At 40.8% G+C, this 26,606-nt stretch overlaps 2 protein-coding genes across 2 annotated transcripts in view; both read left to right on the forward strand.

The window, feature by feature from the left end:
- polr1a (RNA polymerase I subunit A) overlaps positions 1-8,493 on the forward strand; it is an 82,535-nt gene extending 74,042 nt beyond the window's left edge. Inside the window, exons 31-34 of the mRNA XM_081383557.1 lie at positions 1,092-1,292; positions 1,583-1,700; positions 2,529-2,693; positions 7,865-8,493. Coding sequence (XP_081239683.1) covers positions 1,092-1,292; positions 1,583-1,700; positions 2,529-2,693; positions 7,865-7,971 — 591 coding nt within the window. The 3' untranslated portion in view covers positions 7,972-8,493. The remainder of the gene's footprint in view (positions 1-1,091; positions 1,293-1,582; positions 1,701-2,528; positions 2,694-7,864) is intronic.
- Positions 8,494-9,891: 1,398 nt separating this feature from the next.
- Positions 9,892-25,657, forward strand: prpf19 (pre-mRNA processing factor 19). The gene is made up of 16 exons (XM_081382595.1): positions 9,892-10,359; positions 11,012-11,161; positions 12,134-12,210; positions 14,723-14,864; positions 14,952-15,025; positions 16,027-16,092; positions 16,184-16,225; positions 16,308-16,382; positions 17,830-17,905; positions 18,527-18,636; positions 18,720-18,875; positions 21,171-21,240; positions 21,753-21,926; positions 23,660-23,742; positions 23,841-23,946; positions 25,296-25,657. Exons 1-16 carry the CDS (start codon positions 10,341-10,343, stop codon positions 25,391-25,393), a joined length of 1,518 nt encoding a protein of 505 aa, XP_081238721.1. The 5' UTR covers positions 9,892-10,340; the 3' UTR covers positions 25,394-25,657.
- The last annotated feature ends 949 nt before the right edge of the window (positions 25,658-26,606 follow it).

The raw sequence follows: 26,606 nt of genomic DNA on the forward strand, positions 1-26,606 counted from the left end.
TTATTAACATAGTATCATCATGATCATATCAGTGTAGATGGACCAAAATAAAACCATTAAAATATCAAGTGAATAAGTATTGTAGTAGTTGGTGCCACAGTGACACTCTTGTCCTGAAAAGTATTGCTATACCACGATACTCAATATATCAAATCAATACCTGCCAAATCCCACTTTAACCACTGTTTCTATGTACTATTTCTATCTATCTAATATTTCTTTATCTATCTATCTATCTATCTATCTATCTATCTATCTATCTATCTATCTATCTATCTATCTATCTATCTATCTATCTATCTATCTATCTATCTATCTGTCTGTCTGTCTGTCTATCTATCTATCTATCTATCTATCTATCTAATATTTCTTTATCTATCTATCTATCTATCTATCTATCTATCTATCTGTCTGTCTGTCTGTCTGTCTGTCTGTCTGTCTGTCTGTCTGTCTGTCTGTCTGTCTGTCTGTCTGTCTATCTATCTATCTATCTATCTAATATTTCTTTATATATCTATCTATCTATCTATCTATCTATCTGTCTATCTGTCTATCTGTCTATCTATCTATCTATCTATCTATCTATCTATCTGTCTATCTGTCTATCTATCTATCTATCTATCTATCTATCTGTCTGTCTATCTGTCTGTCTGTCTATCTATCTATCTATCTGTCTGTCTGTCTGTCTGTCTGTCTGTCTGTCTGTCTGTCTATCTATCTATCTATCTATCTATCTATCTATCTATCTATCTGTCTGTCTGTCTGTCTGTCTGTCTGTCTGTCTGTCTGTCTGTCTGTCTGTCTGTCTATCTATCTATCTATCTATCTATCTATCTATCTATCTGGCTTTTAAAACTATTAAACTAAAACTTAAAACTATTACAAACTGAAAACCTTCAAACTTCAAGCTTTTAAAACTATTTCAAAATTTATGGCTAGGCTTTTTTTTAAGTCAACTTAAAGTTTGTCTACAAACATCATCTAGTGTCAGTCAGGCTCATGTTGGTCATAAATAGGACCCGAGCAGAGTTGTCAGTGTGTGTATACCGGTGTGCACTGAATTGAGATTGTCTTGTGTGTGTGTGTCTCAGCTGACCCTGGTGCTGCCGGTCAGTAAGGTGCACTTCGACCTGACGTCAGTGGTGTCCCAGCAGGCCCACAGCGCCGTCATCATGGAGACCAAGGGCATCTCGCGCTGCCTGCTGAGTGAGGTCACCACGAAGGAGGGCAGCAAAGAGCTGGTGCTGAACACTGAGGGCATCAACCTACACGAGATGTTCAATCATGCGGACGTGAGGCTCTCACTATCAGCACATCTGACTCTCTGTGTCTGTTCACTGTTATTGCACACACTACTCCTGTATACACTGCTGCTCAAAAGCCCTTCAAGATAATATTTCACAATATTATTATCATTTTTCTGTATTTTTAATCAAATAACTGCCGCCTTGGTGAGCAGAAGAGACTTCCTTTAAAAACATTAGAAATCTCACCGACCCCAATCTTATGAGCGGCAGTGCACTGCGGTGAGTATTTTCTAGTGCAGTAATGGCATGTAATGCGACGCGTTCTGTCGTTCTAGATCCTGGACTTGAACCGGTTATACTCCAACGAGGTTCATGCTATAGCCAACACATACGGCATCGAGGTGGCCCTGCGAGTCATCGAGAAGGAGATCAAAGATGTGTTCGCTGTCTATGGTAATAAAGCCTGTGTGTGTGAGTGAGTGAGTGAGTCAGTGAGTCAGTGAGTGAGTGAGTGAGTGAGTCAGTGAGTGAGTGAGTGAGTCAGTGAGTGAGTGAGTCAGTGAGTGAGTGAGTCAGTGAGTGAGTGAGTCAGTGAGTGAGTCAGTGAGTGAGTCAGTGAGTGAGTCAGTGAGTGAGTCAGTGAGTGAGTCAGTGAGTGAGTCAGTGAGTGAGTCAGTGAGTGAGTCAGTGAGTGAGTGAGTGAGTGAGTGAGTGAGTGAGTGAGTCAGTGAGTGAGTCAGTGAGTCAGTGAGTGAGTGAGTGAGTGAGTGAGTCAGTGAGTCGGTGAGCGAGTCAGTGAGTCGGTGAGCGAGTCGGTGAGCGAGTCGGTGAGTCGGTGAGTGAGCGAGTCGGTGAGCGAGCGAGTCGGTGAGCGAGTCAGTGAGCGAGCGAGTCAGTGTGTGAGTGAGCGAGCGAGTGAGCGAGTGAGTGAGTGAGCGAGCGAGTGAGTGAGTGAGTGAGTGAGTCAGTGAGTGAGTGAGTGAGTCAGTGAGTGAGTCAGTGAGTGAGTCAGTGAGTGAGTCAGTGAGTGAGTGAGTGAGTGAGCGAGTCGGTGAGTGAGCGAGTCGGTGAGTGAGCGAGTCGGTGAGCGAGCGAGTCGGTGAGCGAGTCAGTGAGCGAGCGAGTCAGTGTGTGAGTGAGCGAGTGAGGGAGTGAGTCAGTGAGGGAGTGAGCGAGCGAGTCAGTGAGCGTGTGAGCGAGTGAGTGGGCGAGTGAGTGAGAGAGTGATCCTCTCCATATTGTGGACACTGGGATATTGAATGTGTGTGTGTTTCTCCTCAGGGATCGAGGTGGACCCGCGGCACCTGTCTCTGGTGGCCGAGTACATGTGTTTCGAGGGAGTGTACCAGCCGCTGAACCGCTTCGCCATCCGCTCCAGCAGCTCTCCTCTACAGCAGATGACCTTCGAGTCCTCCTACAGGTTCCTCAAGCAGGCCACCATGCTGGGTATGTGTGTGTGTGTGTGTGTGTGTGTGTGTGTGTGTGTCCCAGTTGAACCCTCGGATATCTGGAATCTGAGGGTGCAAAAATCGAAACATTGAGGAAATCTCCTTTAAAGTTGTGCATTTATGTTCATGATAGGCCTATGTCACACTTCCTGCTTCCGGAACGCGAAGTAGGGATTCAGAACTTCCGGTCAACAGTATTTCTCAATAAGGATTTATATTATCAGCCATAATGTCTAAACCATCCGAGGTAGACTGACCAGGAGCTATGAGGTTGTGAAACGAAGGTTTTTGCTCCTGTAGAAGCTATAAGTTCGTATGAAATCAACCTTGTTTTAAGAAAAACATGTTTTATCCGCGATCTTATGAAAAAAAAACTACACTACCCACAATCCTAAGCGTAGCAGCAACGTCTGCTGATTGGTCCAACTCGCTGTTACCATAGAAACGTTTACCTAACTGGCGAACGGCCCGCCGCTGTTGCTGTAGTGCACCGGGCTGCTCTGCGTCAGGACGTACACAGCCATACCTCAGCTTTCACGCTTTTCCACTGGAGAGTTTTCATTTACCATCCGAACCACGTCGTCATATGTGGCTTCAGGCAGGTTGCGGAGAAGTTTGGTCCAGCGGTATCTATCGACTCCGCCATTGTAAAAAGCTAACCGGAAGAGCCGTATCTCTACTAAAGGACGTATTTCCGGTCTTCAATTTTTCCGTGACATAGGCCTATTGTGCTGCATTCACTCACACAAATACATGTTTTATATATTTACGGTGGGAAATTTACAGAATATCTTCATGGAACATGATCTTTACCTAATATCCTCATGATTTTTGGCATAAAAGAAAAATGGATAATTTTGACCCATACACTGTATTATTGGCTATTGCCACAGATACACCCATGCGACTCGTGACTGGTGACATGATCCAGGGTCACTTGTATACAGGGATAGGCCGTAAATAGGCTTATATTTCTCAAATAGTGTAATAAATGTCTTAATTTGAGTTTGAATAGGTCTTAAATAAATGCTTGAACTCTGGGTACAGTCTTCTCTCTCAGCTGTGATGCTTCAGCTGCTGTTTAGATGACTTTAAGTTGTTGGGGTTTTCCCCTTTAGGGTTTCACATAATGAATACATTCATTATTAAAATTGAATCAAATGTCAAAGACAATTTTATGGAAGTAAAATAATCTCAAATGTTTTTGAAACAAAAAGCCTGTTGAATTGCACTACTTGAAAAATAATAGGCATTGCATTAACCATGCTTGCATTTTAATGCATTGTATTTTTAGGGCTTGCATTTTTATGGGCTGAAATTCAACATGGTTGAATATTTAAGCTGTGAATATTTCAATTAAAAACATTTCAAACACATTTTCATTATTAAAAATTCCATAATCCATATTCACCTTTCATATTTCACTTCCAAAATATTCAAACTGTTTAAAAATACAACCTATAATATTCAACAGGCAATTTTCGGTCCATTTTATTTCACTTCCACAAATTCAGTGGTTCAAATTCGACAGTAAATTCAACGGAACTGCAGGAAAAGCAATAGATTATCGAGCATACTATCCATCTGCTGTTAGTCAATCCCACCAGCAGGAGGTGCAAAAGCGCGTGTTGTTGACGAAGACCAGCAACTGTTAGAGCAAGCCATTCATTCATAAAATGAAAATGATTAGTATATGCGGAAAAGATGATGAAGACACAAAAGCTGTGTTTATGTTTCATTCAATAACTTCATTGTTACATTTTGTAGCCTACATGTTATCAGCTTTCTCTACCTACATGAACTGGATTATAATCGGTTTCCCTCAATACCTCACACTCAAGGATTCCCCTTCTGTCGGGGCAAAACGCTATGGACTAATACAGTGATATGAAAGACCAAACTCGCACCTTTATGGGGATGTAGGCTGTAGGCTACTATGGACTAAGAATATGAACGTAACGCGCAAAGTTTCATGCAGAGCGTTTCGTGATATACTGGCATAAAATCAACACTTGATCATTAACACTTTCTTTTCTCTTCTCTCTCTCTCTCTCTCTCTCTCTCTCTCTCCACACACACACACACACACACACACATGTGTGTGTGTGTGTGTGTGTGTGTGTAGAGAGAGAGAGAGAGAGAGAGAGAGAGAGAGTAGTACGTTGCATTAGCTTAAACTGTGAAGAGTCATAGTACTTGCATATTGTTGTCCTCCTATTGTTAGTTTAACTGTAAATCGCTTTGGATAAAAGCGTCTGCTAAATAAATGACTAAATGTAGCCTAATAAATGTAAAATTGGCTTGACATTGGACATTCGCACATTAAGGGACCGTCTCAAAAGTTGCATACAACATTGGCATACACGTTTCTAACTTCAATAGCAAACTTTAATTTATTTGAATAAATATAAAAAATCCAAAGGGTGCGCATTATGGCTGGCACCACATGAACACTTTACAGTTGGTTTTATGACTGTAAGTCGTTCTATTCAAATGATATTGAAGTTTGAAACGTGTATACCAAAGACGTATACACTTTAGAGGCGGTCCCTAAATGTGCGAATGTCAAACGTCAAGCCAACTTTATGCCAGTCTATCACTGGGAAACGCTCAGCATAGGGATGAGCGAGTACAGCATTATCTGTATCTGTATCTGTATCTGTTAACCACATGAATTATCTGTATCTGTACTCGGACTGGGCGGGGCCTAACCCGGAATTTAATCCGGAAGTGGGTCGGGTTGTCTTGAAATGGGCGGGGCTTTAACCAGTATGTTATTTTAAGCATGCAATTGATATGGGTTGATCAGAAATTGTTATATTTATTGCTGATTAGAAAACTATTTACATGACAGCATCAGCATTGATCTTCAGATCAATGGTTTTGATCACGATAACAAACGAACTACAGAACAAGTTTTGCAACAATGAATACAACACATGCGGTTGCAATTATGAAGTAAAATGTAATGAACAAGAGTTTTCATGTCAACTAGGGCTGGGTGATATGGACCAAAAGTCATATTCCGATAGATTTAGCCTGAATTTCGATATACGATATATATATCCCGATATGTTTTATTTTTCATGTTTTATTTTTTTTTCAAAATTTGTTAACACACACAAGTACTGTCCCCCTTCACTTAACATAAATTGTAAGAATGACTAATAGTAAAGACTAGTTCTAATAAACATTAGGCCTATGCTAAAGGTATTAAATAGCAGTCCCAAACTAGTTTTTGTTAATACAATGTTGGTATGAGCCACCACAGTCATTTAAAAATATAAAAAAATAACACAAAGAAAAATAGTGGCATTTTGGGGTTAATATGGAAACGACAGTTACCATGATGAATACACAATACTAACAAGAACTGTTAATGAAACATGGAAACTGCTCCTGGTGAATAGAATGAAAATCATACCTGCATTACTTTTATTTCATGTAATTTACAACGTAACGGCGTTGCATGCTCGTAGTTTCTTTTGCACTTTATATAGCCTACAGTGAGGCGATACACAGCGCGCGCCGCCGCATTTGCGCGTGCAATTGAGTGTGCGCTACGACTACAGTATAACGGCTGACAGGACAAGAAAGTCAGTTTTTTCTGAGGTGAAAGACTTTATTTCATGTTATAACATTACATGCTCTAAACACGCACGCAAAGTGGAAAAGGAGGGGCGCGGGGAGCAGTGCAGAGAGCTCCGGGTCAGCTCTGCTTGGAGCAAGGATCACAGCGCAAATTTGAACTATATCAATATGCGATATGATCTAATTCCATATCGCGTTTAAATGTATATATTCTTTATATCGATATATCGCCCAGCCCTAATCTCAACTTAACTTTAAAAAAAAAAAAAAAAATCCGAGCACCGATATTGACTCGTATTACTTGTATAATACTCGTACTCGACAAAAGTGCTTTATCCGTCTCGGATACTCGTTTCAGCCGAGTATCCGGCTCAACTCTAGCTCAGCATTAAACTTTGTGCGTTATTCTGAGTCAATCTGCTTGCCTGCGAGTTTGGTCTTTTATATCACTGTAATTAGTCCATTAAGCTACGTTAAGCGTTTTATATGTCCAGCAGGGGAATCCTGACGTTTTGAGGGAAACCCTAATAGCTTGCATGCAGCACATCGCCACAATATAAAGTTAAGGCAACTAAACAACCAAGAGAAATATACGTCAACCTCAAAAATGTAACATTGGATCTGCGTATCCGCATCGGGGAATAACATTATAATCTTGTTCACGGTAGAGAAAGATGATTGTAGGCTACACAGGGAAAGTAACCGTGAAGACACTGAATTTAACATACAACCGCCGTCATAATAATCACAAATACACTTACATTGCTGTTAAATGAGTTTAATGAATGAATGGCTTGCTCTAACAGTTGCTGGTCTTCGTCAACAACACGCGCTTTTGCACCTCCTGCTGGTGAGATTGACTAACAGCAGATGGAGTTTATGCTCGATAATCTATTGCTTTTCCTGCAGTTCCGTTGAATTTACTGTCGAATTTGAACCACTGAATTTGTGGAAGCGAAATAAAATGGACCGAAAATTGCCTGTTGAATATTATAGGTTGTATTTTTAAACAGTTTGAATATTTTGGAAGTGAAATATGAAAGGTGAATATGGATTATTGAATTTTTAATAATGAAAATGTGTTTGAAATGTTTTTAATTGAAATATTCACAGCTTAAATATTCAACCATGTTGAATTTCAGCCCATAAAAATGCAAGCCCTAAAAATACAATGCATTAAAATGCAAGCATGGTTAATGCAATGCCTATTATTTTTCAAGTAGTGCAATTCAACAGGCTTTTTGTTTCAAAAACATTTGACATTATTTTACTTCCATACAATTTGTACATTGAAATATTGAAATTTGTAGTAGTGAAAATATACAATTCAAACCAATTTAGAGAAGTTGAAAAAAAAGTATGTTTGTATGTTTGCCTAGTATATATTAAACAAGTATGTGCAGTGTGTTTTAAAGTGCAGAAAGCTCTTTGTAAATGAAAGGTTTGTGTGCAAGAACCTGGAGTAGACAGTATATCATCAGGACCAGGAGGAGTTATGATGCATCACAGTGCTGGTTCTGGATGTAATGCTCCTGTAGTTCAGCACTGTAGTGAGTGTGTGTTGTGTTGTGTTGTCAGGCTCCTCTGATAAGCTGCGGTCGCCCTCAGCTTGCCTGGTCGCAGGAAAGGTTGTGAAAGGAGGAACCGGCATCTTCGATCTGAAGCAGCCGTTGAACCGGGACTGAAGGACTCAGCGCCTCTAGAGTTAATGAATGGACTGACTAACTGTGTCTCTTTTTTCTCTGTATCATCAATAAATGCTTTTTCTTTTTACTTTCTGCCATTTTATTCATATTTTTTTGTTTTGTTATTATCATCATTTATTTTGCTGTGCCAACACATAACTATATCACACGGGTGAAAGGACACACCGATATGTATTAAAGAAAATCAACTAAACAATTACAATTTCACCAATTACATTTGTGAAATACGTTTGTGAAAATGTGAAATGCAATTATAATTTGTATTTTATTATGTTATATTTATTAGGTTTGATTTTTGTTGTAGTAATTTTGTTATAATAGTTTTAATCTGTTGGCAATGGTTACTATTTATTATTTTTCCTAGTCATGTTTTTTTTATTTATTTTTTATTTTTTTTTATTTTATTAAAACCAGTTAAGGTCAGTTTTAAACATGATTATTAAGTATAATTATATATTAAGAATATGGAACCCACAACAATTAAAACATTTTTTTTAAAGCAAATTAAATGTCCACGTTTTTGAATTCATAAATAAGTGATATTTCAATTACATTTTGACCACAGAATTAGAAAATGTCTCGTTATATTTATTTTGTTTGATTTTTGTTAAGTTATACTTTTGTTATAATAGTTTTTATCTGTTGTCATTGGTTACTATTTACTATTTTTCATAGTGTATTTTTTTATTTTTATTAAAACCAGTTAAAGTCAGTTTAAACATAATTATTAATTATAATAAAAGTATATGGAACCCACAACAATTAAAAAAACAAAAACTTTCTGTAAACCGTTTTTTAATTCAAAAATAACAAGTAAGATTTCAATGACATTGTAAAACACAGAAATAGAAAATATTTCCCGTTTACATTTCATTAATCACTGCTTTATTCTTTGATATTCCTCTGTTCTGTATATTAATGCTAACAATTGGGTTGTACTGAATAAAATGAAATCCTACATAGCTTTTACGACACTGTTAAAACCTAAATGAGATACGAAAATAAAGCATAAAAGACATAAATACTTAGAAATACAGAAAACCGTTCCCACGTTCATGAATGAATCTGAATCGGTTCGCGATTCCGTGAATCACTCGGTTCAGTTCACTCATATATGGAGAGGTGAAATAGAGAGCACAGGGTGAAATAGACTATTTACTCCAAATCTTTTGAAACACAGGCCGCTAAAAATACAGGTACAGCTTTATACGTGTAAGTTATGCTCCAGTATAGAAACACACCTGTTGTTTTACAACAGAATATATCCAGCACATACACGGCATTATGTCACGTGGTGCCTGTGACATTTCTCAGCGCTTTGTCAACACCAGTGGGTAAGGGTTTCATATTACTTTGAAGGTACCCCCGGGAGCCGCCATTGGCTAACAAGCCTTCACCTGCTGTTAGCATCCCATTGACTCCCATTCATTTTGGCGTCACTTTGACAGCGAATAACTTTACATCTGAGGCGTTTAAAGACTTCATTTGTCCATGGTTTATTTCTAAAGAAACACGACAATGTATAAAAGGCTCCATTACCTTGTATCTTACGTTATGGCCCCGTAGAAGCAGTTTTTGTAAAAGTAGGCTAACGATTGCGTCATAACCACGCGACTCTCTGGAAATTACCGTAGAGACAGGAAGAGAAGCTCGCATGCAATTTGGGGGACGTGGAGGCATAAAGTCCGATAAAGTCAAAGGAGAAGGCCATAGAGAGTCATGACGTTGCTCCTGCTCCTAGCTCATGGACAGCTCCTACTCACACTTTCCATCTCTGCAAGATTCGGAAGGGAATGGTTCAGATTTCGTCTGGCACAGCTACTAGAAAACTTACAACTGTCAGGCAGGCTGCTCACGTCACATCCACGTTGTCAAGCTCAGTTTGAGTCTGCGCAGTACGCCTGGCAATCAGGAAATGAGGGCTTCTAATGTGCTTCACTTTCTCTCCGTTGAAACCTATGGGGTCGCTGTGTCCAGTTTATATACTGTCTATGGTCAACACAAGCCAATCAGGCCGTTTGTGATTATCGAGAAGACTTCTACTTACACGCCCATTATCAGCTGTACAGATTAATATATTTAAACGATTATACTTTTGCGTAAACATGTTCTGGCTGAGGATGTGGTGCGCGGAAGCCCGTCGGTTTCAACTTCCGCTCTCCAGTATCCCGTCATGCACCGGTGTTTGAGCGGCACGGCATCTCAACGTGTTCCGACCGTTCCGACTCAGGGCATGCAGCGCCTTGACTGAGCTAAAATCATCATCTGTGTGTGGATATTAACCCGGTGGATGAACTGATATAACTCCAGCTTTACCTGAGAAGCGGAAGCGCGTCTGTTCGAGCGAGATGTCTTTGGTTTGTGCGAGTAAGTGAGTTTGTTTCTGTTAGCATGAGTGATTAGCAGGGTTAGCCATTGTGCGCATATTAGCAGAAACTTTGTGTTCGAGAAACTGCGCGTTAATAACGATGCTTTCTTCCGCGGCTCTGCTGTGTTTCACTAAACTAGAAGCGCATATGTGTTTAACCTGAGGCCTGAAGTTCTGCTTGTGTGTCTGAAGCCCGAGCTAACTCTGTGTCGGCGAGCGAAACACCGATTAAAAAGGGAAAATAAACCTAAACCTCAAGGTTTGTGAAGTCTAGCCTAACTGTTGAGTCTAAACATGAGACAATAGCGTATGATACACATCTGATGAAGAGTGGTGGCACTATAATGAGGTGTTCTGTTCTGCAGAGGAAGGACACTTCAGGTTTGTTGCTTTGAATGAAACCTATTGATCCTAACGCTACACTAACTTTATTTTAAGGTGTTTTTTGATACACTTAGTAATTATAAGTTTAAGTGCTGAATACTATTAATTATCATGTACTTTCAGGAGTAGGGTTTAGTTCAGGCTTAGTTGCATATAATGACGCACAATGTATTGTTGTTATCATTGCCACAGTAAGTATCATCACCTAACAAGGACACTGTAAAATGGAGTTACATGATTATAAATGCATATCTTGTCCTCTTCCAGTCTCCAACGAGGTCCCGGAGCACCCGTGTGTCTCTCCCGTGTCCAACCAGGTGTTCGAGCGGCGTCTGATCGAGAAGTACATCGCTGAGAATGGAGCGGACCCCATCAACGGCCAGCCTCTGTCTGAGGAGCAGCTCATCGACATCAAGGGTACCGGAGCCCGCCTGGTCCACACACACTCGGCACACCTCACAGTGTTCACACACACGCTCGGAAACCTGACACTCAACGCCAGAAACACACACCAGATCTGCAAAACCTTACACTAATTCTCAGCCTTCGACTCAGTTTTCAATTTCATAAAATACCTTTTGCAAACCACAACACACACTTCCCTATGTAACACACAAGTCTTACAGGAAGTATCTTGATTTCCTCTTTCAAACACATATCAAAACACCACAGTAATTCATCAGAGCCTCACACACACACACACACTCCTCGCATGTGCAAACACTCATTGCTTTACTGAACACCTGCCAATCAGGGCTTTAGAATAGGCCTATAAACAGGTCAAAGGTCAAGTTATGGGTTCTTCGGACTGTGTAATACTGTATACTATTCACAATCATAAATGCTTACAGTAAATATATATATAAATACAGTAGTCAACATTTGAAGTGGATCAAAAGCTTTCATCAAAGTTATACATGAGTTTTGAACAATACCTGTTCTTGTGTTAGGACTTTGGTGAGCTTTTCCACTTCAATGTTGAGTACTGTAGTGTGGCTTCAGTCTGGCTCTCGTGTTTAGCGTGAACTTTGCAACATCTCTCTGTCAATTACTTTCAATCTCGTACAGAAATGAACATATGAGCTCATGAAAGAAGAGCTTTAGGATTTTAATAACTGTATGATGCATCCAAAAATATAAGATTATGGCAAAGGTGTTTGCAATGTAAGACAAATGTTTGCCTTTGAGATGTTTGTGATATTTTGAATGCAGTGCTTCGTTTAGCTCTTGCGAGACGCATTGTGTGTGTGCAATTCTTGGATTTGAGTGTAAAGTTTTGGAAAAAAAGAGGCAAAGTTTTCAAATGTGTGTGAGCAGTTGAAGTAAATCTAAGATGAATGCACAGGTCCAGTATACTGATCCACACACTCCTGTTCTCCTCTCTCTCAGTGTCGCACCCCATCCGCCCGAAGGCTCCCTCCGCCACCAGCATCCCTGCCATCCTCAAATCCCTGCAGGACGAGTGGGTGAGTTCCCGACCCCAGGACAGGCTCTTCTCCACACATGAGTTTGTCCAGGGACGAGCTTCTTCTGCTTATTTCAGCCTAAAGTCCTGACTAGGGTTGGGTACCGAGACCCGGCGCCGATAGGGAACCGGTCCGCAAGTGACCGGTGTGGAACCGGACCGAATCAAAACGCAGATTTCGCTGCCTCATAAACGCCTCAGCTCAGTCGGCTATCGGTGAAACATTGCCCTCTGCTTCTCCGAAACACTCAAGCATCATCACCGCATGTGATCGCTGGTTAACCCTTCGGCGCGTACGATCGTTCACACCGCTGTGATTAATGTTCAGATCGCGTGATCATCAGCTTCTTTCGCTTCACGGCGTTTAAGGTGATGATCTGAATAGCGCTCGCCGTGTGAGGACATGACTCAGGAGAGCTGTGGTGTTTGGCCAGAGAAGACAGAACACGTGAAGGAAGTGCTGAGATGTGGAGCTGGTTTGTGGAACGCCAGAACACAGACTGTGCTGTTATTAGCAGTGTTAGATTACTGTAGCTTAGGGTTATTGTGAATTCATGATGTAAATTTGTTGTGTTTTACTTATATTTATATATTTACTCTAAAAAATGTTAAATATTCAATTAAAAAATTTTTTTCAATAATAACCCGTTCTTTAATGTCATTCGCCATCGTTTTGAAGGGTTTTTTTTTTTTTAATGTATGGGTTCAGGCACCGGTACCGTTTTAAAAGTATTGATTTGGCACCAGTATTGAAAAAAACCCAAACGATCCCCAACCCGAATCCTGACCCGCGTGACTCATGCAGATCAGTAATACAATTAAAAAAAAGGTCGTCAGGAATTGGATACTTGTTATAAAATGTAAATTTAGATTCCTTTGTGTGCATTTTAATAGGACTTTAAAGCATTGGTGTTTGCTCTGCTGCGCACTCTCAGAAGAGAGACTTCATGTGATTTTGACCCTTTAAGCACGAGACTCAGAGGCTGTTTACTGACAGCACTAATATTCCTGCGGCGTCTCTATGATAACACTGATCAGACGAGACAGAGAAGATTCACTCGTTCTTCACTGAATAACTTGTGTAACTATATTTCTAATGTATATTTTATTAATAAAGTGCAGTGTTATTCTACATTTGATTAGTTTCTGAACCTGAATACCTGAAAACACTGTTTATTTCAATCATATCTTTGTTCAGTTGTCTATTTGTTGCAATTGCTGATTTATTATTTATTTATTTACAGAGTGTTAATTGTCTTTAATAATCTATATCAGAGCTAGTTGTTCTTCTGTGGTGTCTTCACAGGCAAACGCTCCTCTTGTAAGTGTTCTTCAGCCTGTTGAGTTTTGCTCATGATATTCAGATATAATTAAATGTTTTGCTATAAGACTTAAAATAAACATTAATGATATCTAAGTATTTTTTTTTTATCGTATTGGAATCGAAAATAGAAATTGATAAGAATTGAAATCGATAAGCAGAGTCGTAGTCGGAAACGTTAAAGTTCAGACGATACCCAGCCCTAGTGTGTTTAGCTGTAGCAGTGGCAGTAATGGTGGGCTCGCGGTGTACAGTTAGCAGGGTGAGCGCTAAGCTGAGAGTTAAGCTAGCTTATCTAGCTGACGTTACCCCAGTGCACTAGTGTACTAACGGCGTGAGAGGTTCGGCTGAACACTGGCTTTACATGCACAACTTCTGTTTCAGTCGGACTGAATTCATTCTGATTGGTGAATCTGAATGTAGTGTAAAACCATCGGTTCTTTATTTGTTTAAACAGCAGTCTGAATATTGATCCATTTTGGTCATAATTTGGAGATAATGAGCATATGAACCGTTGTGCCGCTGCTTATATTGATCACTCAGTAAAACTGCCCTGTCGTGTGTGTATGAGCGTCTGAAGCAGCACTGCTGGGCCGCTGTCCTGCTCCACTTCACACACGCAGAGACAGGAGGATTATAGGAGGACGAGACACTCGTTTATACCACACTTTATTCATCAGGAGAACAGCTCGTTCTGCACGTCATTGTGCTATTCCTACGTCATTACGCTCTTTCTACGTCACTGCATCAGATTTCAGTCCGATTGAGCCGTCAGTCCGATTCCTACGGGATTGTTTGTGTGCGTGTAAGCGTAGCCCGTGTGAGGGACAGTGGACAGTAGCTGGCTCACGCTGTTCTGGATACGCTTATTTCTATTTTACTTCTTGGGTTTAAAGTAGCCTACATGTCAATCATCTACATGGACGATTGCTCAGAGCTTTGAAACAGTGGATGTATTTGCTGTGGTTTCTGGGTCTTAAATGTCCTGTTTTTGTCACGCGCTCGATCACATCTCTGCAACTCGTGTCTGCTCACACCCGAAAAGGGGCAACTCTGACCGGCTATAGTAATGATCTGGGGGAATTATGAGCTGATATTTCACAGACACATTCTAGGGATACCGTAGGTTTATATTCACCTGTGTTTTTCACTCGCACGATCTCATCTGTGTGTGTGTGTGTGTGTGTTCCAGGACGCAGTGATGCTGCACAGCTTCACCCTGAGACAGCAGCTTCAGACGACTCGACAGGAGCTGTCCCACGCTCTCTACCAGCACGACGCCGCCTGCAGGGTCATCGCTCGCCTCACCAAAGAGGTCACCGCTGCCCGAGAGGGTAAGAGTGTGTGTGTGTGTGTGTGTGTGTGAGGTCCTCTCTGGGGTCGCGACGGACGGCACTCACCTGTTCATCTTCTGTTTGCAGCTTTGGCCACGCTGAAGCCTCAGGCTGGACTGGTGGCTCCTCAGGCGGCTCCTGCGTCCCAGCCCGCAGCCGTGGTCAGTACTGCACATCACACACACACACACCACTGCTGCTTCATCTGCTAGCCGTTAGAGCCCATCTGATGAGTGTGGTGTCGGGATGATAAAGCACAGCCGTGGGAGTCACTCACTCTTTCACTGTGTGATGTAGAGTCTGTCCACATCGCCTTATGTCGCTAGTCTTCAAAATGGCTGAAAAGCTAAATTCGAAATTCTCTCTTAAATATTAGCAAAATTCCAATTCTGAAAGCAATACTGAATGTTAGAGGGAAAAAGTACTGTATTGTCTCGTATGTCCACAAACAAGAGCAATAGGCAAATATAAACCAAATCAAGCGTCGCATCTTTTATTGAAATTAAATGACATTCACTTATGGAATTATGAACTGACTTATGACTTATTAAAGTGCATTCACTTTTGAAACAATTGTTCTTAAATAAAATGTATTTAAAAAACTATTTATCTTTGTTAAAGTTGCAAAGTAATTTTCTCTCTTCAACCCTCTACACACACCTTGGCAATAGAATCGCCATTGGCTACTCGCCAGATTATCTTTGTAAAATGGTACAGATTTTTAAATATCAAAATGTACACTCTTAAAATCAGTCAATCAAGCATGATATTATGATAATCAAGCATTATTTAATGATAGAACTTAATTAGAACTAAAACTTGATAATCCTGCATGAATGCGTATTTGACGTTTTACTTCAGTGTTGTCCTTAAGATATTATTCGTCATTTGGTGTTTCTGTAAAAAAAAAAAAAATAGATAACAGTAATTATTAAAAGATGATAATCGTACTACTGATTCTGCTACTAATAATGACAATATAGCCTACAACACATGCGCTGCTGGGTTCATGAACATTGATCATGTTGTCAGCTGTATAGTGGACAATAGATCGAACTGATAATCGATTGTGAACCGCAATAATCGCATCATGAGATTCTAGAGCTAGCGTTCATGGCACAGTCTAGTGTAGTGTTTGATTGTAATGTCTGTCCCCTGTCAGGGAGCCGGCGGGGAGGCCATGGAGGTCAGTGAACAGGTGGGAATGACCCCGGAGATCATACAGAAGGTGCGTGACACACAAGTGTTCATCAGGGGTATGATTGTGTGTGTGAGATCACATGTTCAGAAGTGATCAAGCTGATCTCCTCTCTTTGCAGCTCCAAGACAAGGCCACCGTGCTGACCACCGAGAGAAAGAAGGTGCGCTTTCAGTCGCTTTTACGTTTAATTTATGTGCTTTTACTCGTGTCCTTAACCTTCTGTGTGTGTGTGTGTTGTTCAGAGAGGAAAGACCGTGCCGGAGGAGCTGGTCAGAGCAGAGGATCTCAGCAAGTATCGTCAAGTGGCGTCCCATGCTGTGAGTCACCAAGACACGAGCGTTTCCCATTGTTCACTCCATAGCTCTGCTCCCAAACTTACGAGTTGTGTTCCCCAAACAAATCTGTGTATCTCATATCTGTGGTTCATAACTGAGAATTAGACACTGAGTTTGAACGCTTCTCACCGGATCTCCCAGCGCTGTGTAGTAACAGTGTCTCGTGATCCAGATGGGTCCGCGATAGGGGTGTGTGATGGATATCTTCATCAATAATACCGTGTCATTATCCAGAATGTCCCTCACTTCACTAAAGCACATCTAGAGTTTCACTCGTACACTACATGTAGTCTAGTAGGTTAGACTAGTGCACTTAAGCGTTTAGAGCACACACTTTCACTGAGTGATTTACTCTAGTAAAATCCTCAATATTCCAGATAAGGTGCAAAAATACCTCTTTATGGCTTTATATTTATATTTAACATAGTTAATCAATATCACATGAAGAGTGCTGTTTATTTCTCCAAATATCAGCATGATTACAATGTGATCTTGTTTATTGAACTGTTGTAAAAAACAAATGTTAATATTAAGTGACTTGCATTTCATTGCCTGTTTTTACTCCATTTCACCACTGAAAATTGTTCCAAACAAAGACACAGTGGTGTTTCTAAACCCAATGAATGATTCAATGACTCGCTCGTTAAAACAAATGCTTCGTTCCTGAATGAATCAGCCGTTTGAATGAATCAGTTGAAACTCAATGACTCACTCATTAACAGTGACTTAATTTAGTATCTTTTCTTTTTTTAAATCCATTTAAAATATCAATATTCAGCGTTTAAAACATCAGCACATTATTTCTGCATGTGTACGTGCGGGTTAAACACACTGATGTTCCTCTGATCTGCATTCAACAGTCTGTGTAAAAGCATCTACACTTCAGATGCAGCTTCTGTGTTTCCCTGCAGTGCAAACATGACTTTTGTTGATTCTGATTTGATTTAATAGGTAACAGCCCTATTGTGTCTTGAATTTATGGATTAAATGTGAGAATTTGACACAAAATATGATGCATACATTTAATTAGGTTAAAATGGCTTTATAAAGATGGAACTCAATGTAAGCTGATTTTAAAAGCTGATTTCTGTCACTGCTGTGAACTGACCACAGCATATGAAGAATATCAGGAACTTTAGGAGTCTGTGTCCACAAACCTGCCAAGGTACACACACACTTATTAAAATATCCTCTAAATATTATCTAAAAAATTGATTATCTGTGATTTGTTATTTGTGATTTATTATCACAAAAATATTGATATAATTTTTAGTCAATATTGCGCACCCCTAGTCCGCGAGTAAACTGGTGTGATCGCTGTACCAGTACGACCTTTCCAGTTGCTCTGAGAAGAAAAAGCCCTGGCTATGTGTTTATACTCTTTAGCTCAGCAACATGCAAACATCACGCTTTGTGTTCTGCTTCACAGGGTCTTCACAGTGCCAGTGTCCCAGGAATCCTCTCTCTGGATCTCTGCCCAACAGACACCAACAAAGTCCTCACCGGTACCGTTACAATACATTCACACCAGGCCTTAGAAAGTCAGATGTGTCAAATTTAAGGCCATCAAAAGTCTTAGATATCCTAAAAGGTATGAGTCTTAATCTGCATTTGGGGACTGAAGAACAGGAATTGCGATATGGCTTTAAAGTCCCACTGAAGTGCCTTGATACGTGCAGCTTTGTTTGATGCGTTGATGTCATTTCCACTGAAACAGGAAGCTAAGGCGGGACATGAATGGCTCCTCCCCCTTTTCAAATAACTGCTATATTCTTAAAGGGATAGTTCCCCCAAAGATGAGAATTAGCCCATGATTTACTCTGCCTGAACTCATCCTAGGTGTATGTGACATTCTTCTTTCAGACGAACACAATCTGAGTTATATTAAAACATGTCTTGGCTCTTCCAAGCTTTATAATGGGAGTCAATGGCTGTATGTTTTTTGAAGAATGTCATATACACCTAGGATGTGTTCAGGGTGAGTAAATCATGGGGTAACTCTCATCTTTGGGTGAACTATCCCTTTAAGTTTGATTTTAAAAACCCTGCACACGAATACGGTCAGATTAGATCATGTGTCTCCTGTGAGCGCTTGCACATGTAACACACAGTGTTTTTCTCCTCAGGTGGTGCGGATAAGAACGTGGTGGTGTTCGACCGGCGAGAGGAGCAGATTGTCGCCACCCTCAAAGGACACACTAAAAAGGTCTCGTCCGTCATCTACCACCCTGCTCAGGTAGGCCCTCGCTCCTCACACACACACTCGTCCATCAGGAGGTGTGTGTCAGATCTCTCACCGCTCTTCCCTGTTCTCCTCAGTCGGTGGTGTTCTCTGCGTCTCCGGACAGCACGATCCGCGTGTGGTCGGTCACTGGGGGAAACTGTGTGCAGGTCATCAGGGCCCACGAGGCGGGAGTCACCGGCCTCTCTCTGCACGCCACTGGAGACTATCTGCTCAGCTCCTCTGAGGACCAGGTATCTCTCGCACTCACTCACTCACACACTCACTCACTCACTCACTCACACACTCTCATTCTCACACTCACTCACACTCTCACTCTCTCACCCACACATACTCACACGCTCACTCTGTCACTCGCTCACTCGCTCTCACTCTCATGCTGTGTGCCAGTCCACTTTTAGACATGCACTTGTGAACTTCCCTAAGCACTTCCCCTCGGGGGAATCCCTGCCGCCATTATGAATTGCGTCCACTTCGTGAAGCGGACGAGGGAAGTGTATATGGACAGACCCTCGTTCCCTCGATTTTGACCGAGGGAGCGAGTCTACTTCATATGTACACTTCAGGCACCTATGTGTCCCACAATGCAGTACGATTGCAGGGCTCGACATTAAGGCTTGTCCGGGACAAGTGGATTTTTTTTTAGGACAAGTGGAAGAGAAAATTAGTTGTCCCACTGGACAAGTTAAATTTCAAACAAAATAAAATGCCATGTTACTTCACGTCATGTGCCGCTCATTACGTCTATAATTTTACAGATTTAATTTTACCGATTTGAGATTCAAACTGCCAGATTCAAACTGCTGAGAGTCGGACGCATTCAGCGCTGTCATATATCACAACTAAGCAGTGTTTTCAACCTCATAATGTTTATTTTAGGTTTCAGATATTTAAATACACAAGCACGAGTAAAACAATACATTTGGAGTTTGTAAAATACACACTGATGTCTGTGGAAGCAGCAATAACAATCTATTCAAACATAATTTGCCAACATGTGTTATTCATATCAGACAAACATAGTGGAAGGAACTATAAAGTTTACTCTATTCTTCTCGGTTCACCAGCCACTTTCTTGCATTTATTTCGGGAGAAACTGATGAATTCACGTGCTGTAAATCCGACTGACAACATTGCAGCGCCCATCATGTTATTATAGATCAAGATTATTTATAAAGGTTTTTAAACGACCAAACACACTCACTTACACGTATTTGTGAATCGGGATATTAGATAGGCTAGTTGATGACATGGTAAGCAAGTTTGTGAATATTTTGAATAAAGGAAAAGCGAAATAAAAGCGACACATCTGTCATACAGTATTATTGTGGCTGCGGTGTATCGCGTGACGCGTCGCCATGGAAACATTAAAGGGAACGTTCGCCTTGAAAAAACTCACTCTGGGGGGTGGGGGGTGTCAGTTAGAATATTTTAAACTTACGCGTGAAAGGGTTAAAGAAAAGATCAAAAATAAATATTTGTGTGTGCTGTAAAGTGGTTAGAAAAAATAAATCGGAATCGGCAGGTCAAACTCAATGAAAAACTGGAATCAGCCTAGAAAATTGTAATCGGTGCATCTCTATGTCTACAAAATTATTTTAGATATAGTATACAGTAAGTCTAGCTAGCTTGCAAATACTGAGGATACCTACAAGAGTCACCACTTCCTCTGGTGATACACTGCGCACCAGCGTAAAGTATTACTTTGTATTATGGAGTCTGGAGATCCTTATTTCTTGTTGAAAGGGGAACTCTGTTCTTGGGACACGTTCCTTTCTACTGTTTCAACTGAATTTTATTAATATTGATAGTGTTTGGATGCTTTCAACGGTTTGTTCGAATTCTGCATTAGCAAAACACACACACACACAAAAAAAAATTATAAAATTATAAATCTTTACCCGGACAAGTGACTTTTGTGCATGGACAAGTAAAACATAAATTTACTTGTCCGAAGGACAAGTGCCTCAAAGTTAATGTCAAGCCCTGCAATTGTGACGTCACCACAGATCTCGTCTAATCACCAGCACAACAAACAACTCTATGATATATTAATTATAATTCTTTTATTTATTTAAAACAACCCAAACACCTATAGACATCTGGATGCTGCATTAAACAAATTCTTAAAGGAAAAATAAATGTAAATAATAAATCAACTCCACAGCTGATTCCCAGTGATCAAGGGCTGAGGACGTTCCAGTTCAGCCCGCCGCAGTTTCCGCCAGTAGTGGGCACTCGTGCAACGCAAGCAATGATGTAGGCTACATCCGAGTGAACGAGACGGAGGGAAGTTAGCGAGTGAAGGGCATGACAGTTTTGGACTGGAACACAGCATCACTCTCACACTCACTCACTCAAGCAACACACACATTGTTATATATCACAGTATGATCTGTGTGAATCGAGAGCCCCTTTAACTTGTTTGCTGGTTCAGTTTCTCTTCTCTTGTGAAAAGAACAATCCTTGTTTGTATCAGTTTTCTGTGTGTGTCTGAGTCTAAAGCATCTCACGTGTGTGTGTTGTAGTATTGGGCCTTCTCTGATGTGCAGACTGGACGTGTGCTGACTAAAGTCACTGATGAGACCGCTGGGTGTGGTATGTGTTCCAGATATTAACCATATATTCTGTGTCCTGTTGGTAATAGAAACATTGATTAGGGATGCACGGATACAAACATTTTGGCCAATACAAATAATTCTTTATATTTGAATTTATATTATATATGGTGGGCGATATATCATGCATCTCTAAGCACATTATTTATAGGCTTTGGAACTAAAACCCCTTATTCAGAACTGGTTTAATGTAACGTGTAGTGTCACTGACAGCAGGGCCTGAATTGTCTGGAAATGGGAATATTCCCCCATAGGCTCATCAGTCTTTCCTTTCCTCGAATCTCAGTGTAAACTAGATTTTTACGGTTCCATGTCTTGCATTAGATCACTTGAATCTTCTTGTCAACATTGGCTTCTGGTTGAAATGAGTGAATGTAAATGTATAACACGCATATAAAACATATCTTGAGGATCTTCAAAAGGCTGAACAGTATTTGTTCCTCAGCCCTTAACTGTGAGTAAACTGAAGTGTTTCCCGCTCTTCTCCTCCAGCTCTGACCTGTGCTCAGTTTCATCCTGACGGCCTGATCTTCGGCACCGGCACAGCCGACTCTCAGATTAAGATCTGGGATCTGAAGGAGCGCACCAATGTGGCCAACTTCCCCGGACACTCGGGTCCTGTGACGGCCATCGCCTTCTCTGAGAACGGCTACTATCTGGCCACCGGTAGGTCACATGACCCGCACTGCACTTCAAACAATGCTGATCATTACTGTCAAGCTGCTTTGAAACAGTGTTAATGTTGTAATATCTCTTAATTATGAAACTAATTTCAACTTGGTGTCATTATTCAGCTAAATTTGAAAGAAAATCTGTTCAGTTCGAAAACTATAATAGTTATGTTTCAATAGTTATGCATATTTTTATGCACATCGGCATATTTTTATGCACATCGGCATATTTTTATGTTTTATGTGTTATAAAGCCTATTTTTGGGATATCTCATAAAAAACTGCTGGATGGCGACGTTTATAAATTCTAAAACTTAAAAAAAAAAAAAAGTTTTTTAAATATCCAATAAGAGGACGCGGATATAATGCAGATTGTTCTGAAGCAGCTTTACAGTAATGAACAGTGTTAAAGGAGAACTCCGGTCAATTTTAACATTGAGCTAATTTTTTTGTACATTTGGAGTGCTGTCAATACAGAGAACAACGACAAAAATCGGTGTTGCCTACACCGAGTTATTCTATTTTTAAAATTTGCACCCTGTTGACTTCAATGGGGCAAGTACTAAACCTGCTTTTAGGCTCTTAACATCCTTACTGTGTCATTACAAGTGCACAGAAAATGTGAGTGATTCCTTCAGAGTGAACACGAGTGGATCTGACTGCAGTAGATGTGAAAGATATGTATAAAAATGATGTTATTTAAGCCAGCGCAAATACCTGTTTACATCCTGTTTTTCGGTTGAAGTCCAAAGTAGTCGATTGCCGAGTTCACGCGCATTGGTTTAGTTACCTATGATCACGCGCGTGAACTCGGCAATCGACTACTTTGGACTTCGACCGAAAACAGGATGTAAACACAGGTATTTGCGCTGGCTTAAATAACATCGTTTTTATACATATCTTTCACATCTGCTGCAGTCAGATCCACTCGTGTTCACTCAGAAGGAATCACTCACATTTTCTGTGCACTTGTAATGACACATCAAGGATGTTAAGAGCCTAAAAGCAGGTTAAGTACTTGCCCCATTGAAGTCAACAGGGTGCAAATTTTAAAAAGAGGATAACACGGTGTAGGCAACACCGATTTTTGTCGTTGTTCTCTGTATTGACAGCACTCCAAATGTACAAAAAAATGAGCTCAATGTTAAAATTGACCGGAGTTCTCCTTTAATGTTGTAAAATCTGTCAATTATGAAACTAATTTCAACTTAGTGTCATTATTCAGCTCAGTTTAAAACAATGTTGTTTCTATTCAGTTTAATAACTGTCAATAGTTGTTTCCATCAGCCTATTTTTATGTGCGTTTTAGGATGGCGCATAAAAAAATGCAGGATGGCAATGTTCAAAATCTTCTAAAAAATATAAAAAATATCCGATAAGACGCGCATATGTTAGAAACACATTCACCATTAAGTCCCTCTATGAGCAGAGCAGACCTCTGGCTCAGCGTCGGCTGTGACTGCTGTGGATCTCTGGTGGATGAGTGTGTAACGGTCCCGGATGTTGTCTGTGGATCTCTGGATGAGTGTGTAACAGTCCCGGATGTTGTTTATGGATCTCTGGATGAGTGTGTAACAGTCCCGGATGTTGTTTATGGATCTCTGGATGAGTGTGTAACAGTCCCGGATGTTGTTTATGGATCTGTGGATGAGTGTGTAACAGTCCCGGATGTTGTTTATGGATCTCTGGATGAGTGTGTAACAGTCCCGGATGTTGTTTGTCCCGCAGGTGCTCAGGACAGCTCACTGAAGCTGTGGGATCTGAGGAAACTCAAGAACTTCAAGACAATCACTTTGGACAACAATTATGAGGTGTTGTATAAGCCCCAGACTCCTCTGCATGTGCTCTTCATGAGCTCCTCACTGTTTTCCCTGAGAGCCTGCCTGATGATCCCGTGTGTCTCCTGTAGGTGAAGTCTCTGGTGTTCGACCAGAGCGGGACATATCTGGCCGTCGGTGGATCCGACATCAGAGTTTACATCTGCAAACAGTGGTCTGAGGTGCTCAACTTCTCTGGTAGGTCCTGCCAAACTACTCTCTGTGTGTGTGTGTGTGTGTCTGTGTGTGTGTGTGTGTGTCCAAGAGTCACTCAGAAATGCCTTCCTCTGGTGCTCTTTAAATTTATTAGTGGGAATGTTATGAAACTTGGTAAAGGTTTTGGCACTTGCTCTGTGAGCACAGAATAAACTCATGCACATGACTGGAACAGGTTAAATGGTCCTGAGAGAAACACTTGAGCTCCTCGCGGTCAGAAATCAGCGCACTGTAAATGAGTGAGAGAGTTTCCTCTAGTGGAAGCGTTTGGTACTGCAGCCAAACACACTCTCACTGAACGCTATACCACTAAAAATAGTATTTTTGCACGTTTTTCATTACAATAAACTTAAAATTATTTTTAAGTTCACTTTTTAAAACTTGTTTCACTTCATCAATAATCTGCCAAGTGTCGTCTTTGAAAAGAGATCAGACTGAAGTCTGTGCTCTAAGGCATTCAAGATTTACCACAGTTTAAGATCAGGTCAATGCATTTATAATCACTTTATTCACTTTAGCAGAGTAAATATAATCAGGGTTTCTGCGGGGCATTAAAAAGCATTAAGTCATTAAATGGATTTTGTGAAAATGAAGGCCTTAAATGGCATTAAAAAGCATTACATAAATCCTACAGGCATTAAACATTTACAGTTTTGAAGAAAATGTTATATTATAAATTTATTTGAATATAGCCTATATAATTAATCCTTTTTATTTGCTGTCGCAAAATATGTACATTAGTGTGATAAACACGCGGAACCGGTTTGGTAATTACTTCTGGCCGGAGACATTTATTATAGGTTTATGTGAGGATTGTTTAAGTTCACTTAAAGGAACCGTATGTAAGATTGTGGCCAAAACTGGTACTGCAATCACTTTCAAACTACTGTAGAGCGGTGTATCATTTTATGATTGGACAGCAATCTAATATATCTGAGGTTAGTTGGGTCATGTATGGCTTTTAAAATGTAAAAAAAGGCATTACATTTCATTTGAAGATTCCTGCAGAAACCCTGATAATGTAGGACCACAAAATCTCCTAAAAATACAAATTAAATAAAAAATATCGACCGAAAATATAGTACATTAATTTCATTGAAATAAAATGATAAATGTTGGTCCTCTTGGATGGACACACACGAGCAGCACCAGAGGGTTGAGGTGTGTGAGTGTGTGTTGAGCTCTGAGCTAATGTGTGTGAGGAGTGTGTTGTGAGCTGATGTGTGTGAGCAGTGTGTGTTGTGTGCTCTGAGCTGATGTGTGTGTGTGTGTGTGTGTGTGTGTGTGTGTGTGTGTGTGTGTGTGTGTGTGTGTGTGTGTGTGTGTTGTAGATCACTCTGGCCTGGTGACGGGCGTGGCGTTCGGAGAGCACGCTCAGTTCCTGGCCTCCACCGGCATGGACCGAAGCCTGAAGTTCTACAGCCTGTGATGAAGCGAGTCCGTCAGTGTCTGCTGTGCATGTGTGTTGTAGATAAACATCATCATCATCATCATCATCGTGATGAGTCCTCTGAGCGTCCAGTACACACTTGAGGCGCTCCTCTGTCACTGCTCTCCTCCTGTCCTCCTCTAAGCTCTGACTGTAGGCTGGTAAACTCTGTTAGTGTCCCATGACTGTTCTCTTTTTTTAACCCTTTTGTGGACAATAACAACAACTGTGACATAGATTCCAATAAAGTTTAAATGGTTTTTATGTATTGTTCTGGTGTGATTTTCATGTCCACTGAAGGTCCGTTGCAGGAACGGCATCTAATCGAGGAGCAGATGAAGATCATCATGATGATTCGCAGTGTTTCATTTCTAATAATAGATGTATTTGTAGAGGAGGTTCACTTATGGCGCTTTTCCACTACACAGTACTGGCTCGACTCGGCTCTGTTTGGTTTTCCACTGTGTAAAAGTTGTAACTGTATCTGCTTCCAGGTACTTTTTTTCGTACCACCTCCGGCGAGGTTCTAAGCGGGCTGAGGCGATACTAAAATGTGACGTGAAAACACGACAGATTGCTGATTGGTCAGAGAGAATCGTCACTATTCACTGCGTCATCATTGCACACGCCAGACGGAGTATCCTGAATAAAAAAACAGCAAACAAAAATAAAAACATCCAAAAACAGCATACACTCGATTTCCTCCATTGTCCTGTGTGTGTGGGTAGCGCGTGTGTCTCGCGTAAAAGGTCACGGCAGTTTCCTGCGGCGTCGCTATGACGACCAGGTACTATTGTGGAGGTACTATCTGCAATGGAAAAGCGAGCCGAGTTGAGCTGGTACTGGTAATGGAAAAGCGCTACGAAAACGAAACGAAGCTAACGTTAAGTGTTGTTTCAGCGTTGAGCATTGTAGCCAATCACAGACATGTATATTACGCGCATGAACGCAGTGGCAAATCAGAGGCGTTTTAGTCACCATGCGGAGAATTCATAGCCTGATTCTACCAGACTCGTACATTTCATTTGTACAGAGAGTCTGGCCTCTCTCCATTGAGAAACGTTTACTTCCTTGTAGGCAGGTTCTCTGTTAAAGTTCAAAACTATTGGATCTGCCCAGAGTCGCTCAGGATCTGCCATAGCCAATCGCTAACGTGTGGTTGACTGTGACGTATGTCATCATGCGCCGAAACCGGCCGGCGGAAACAAGAAGT

The sequence above is a fragment of the Scardinius erythrophthalmus genome (assembly GCF_964197995.2).
Source record: "Scardinius erythrophthalmus genome assembly, chromosome: 13".
Lineage (NCBI taxonomy): Eukaryota > Metazoa > Chordata > Actinopteri > Cypriniformes > Leuciscidae > Scardinius > Scardinius erythrophthalmus.

Bases quoted from the DNA above. Each gene is read 5' to 3' on its own strand.
- prpf19 (XM_081382595.1), top strand. The intron at 16,383-17,829 runs GTGAGTCACCAA...TCTGCTTCACAG, and splicing joins GTCAAGTGGCGTCCCATGCT to GGTCTTCACAGTGCCAGTGT. The intron at 21,241-21,752 runs GTATGTGTTCCA...CTTCTCCTCCAG, and splicing joins TGATGAGACCGCTGGGTGTG to CTCTGACCTGTGCTCAGTTT.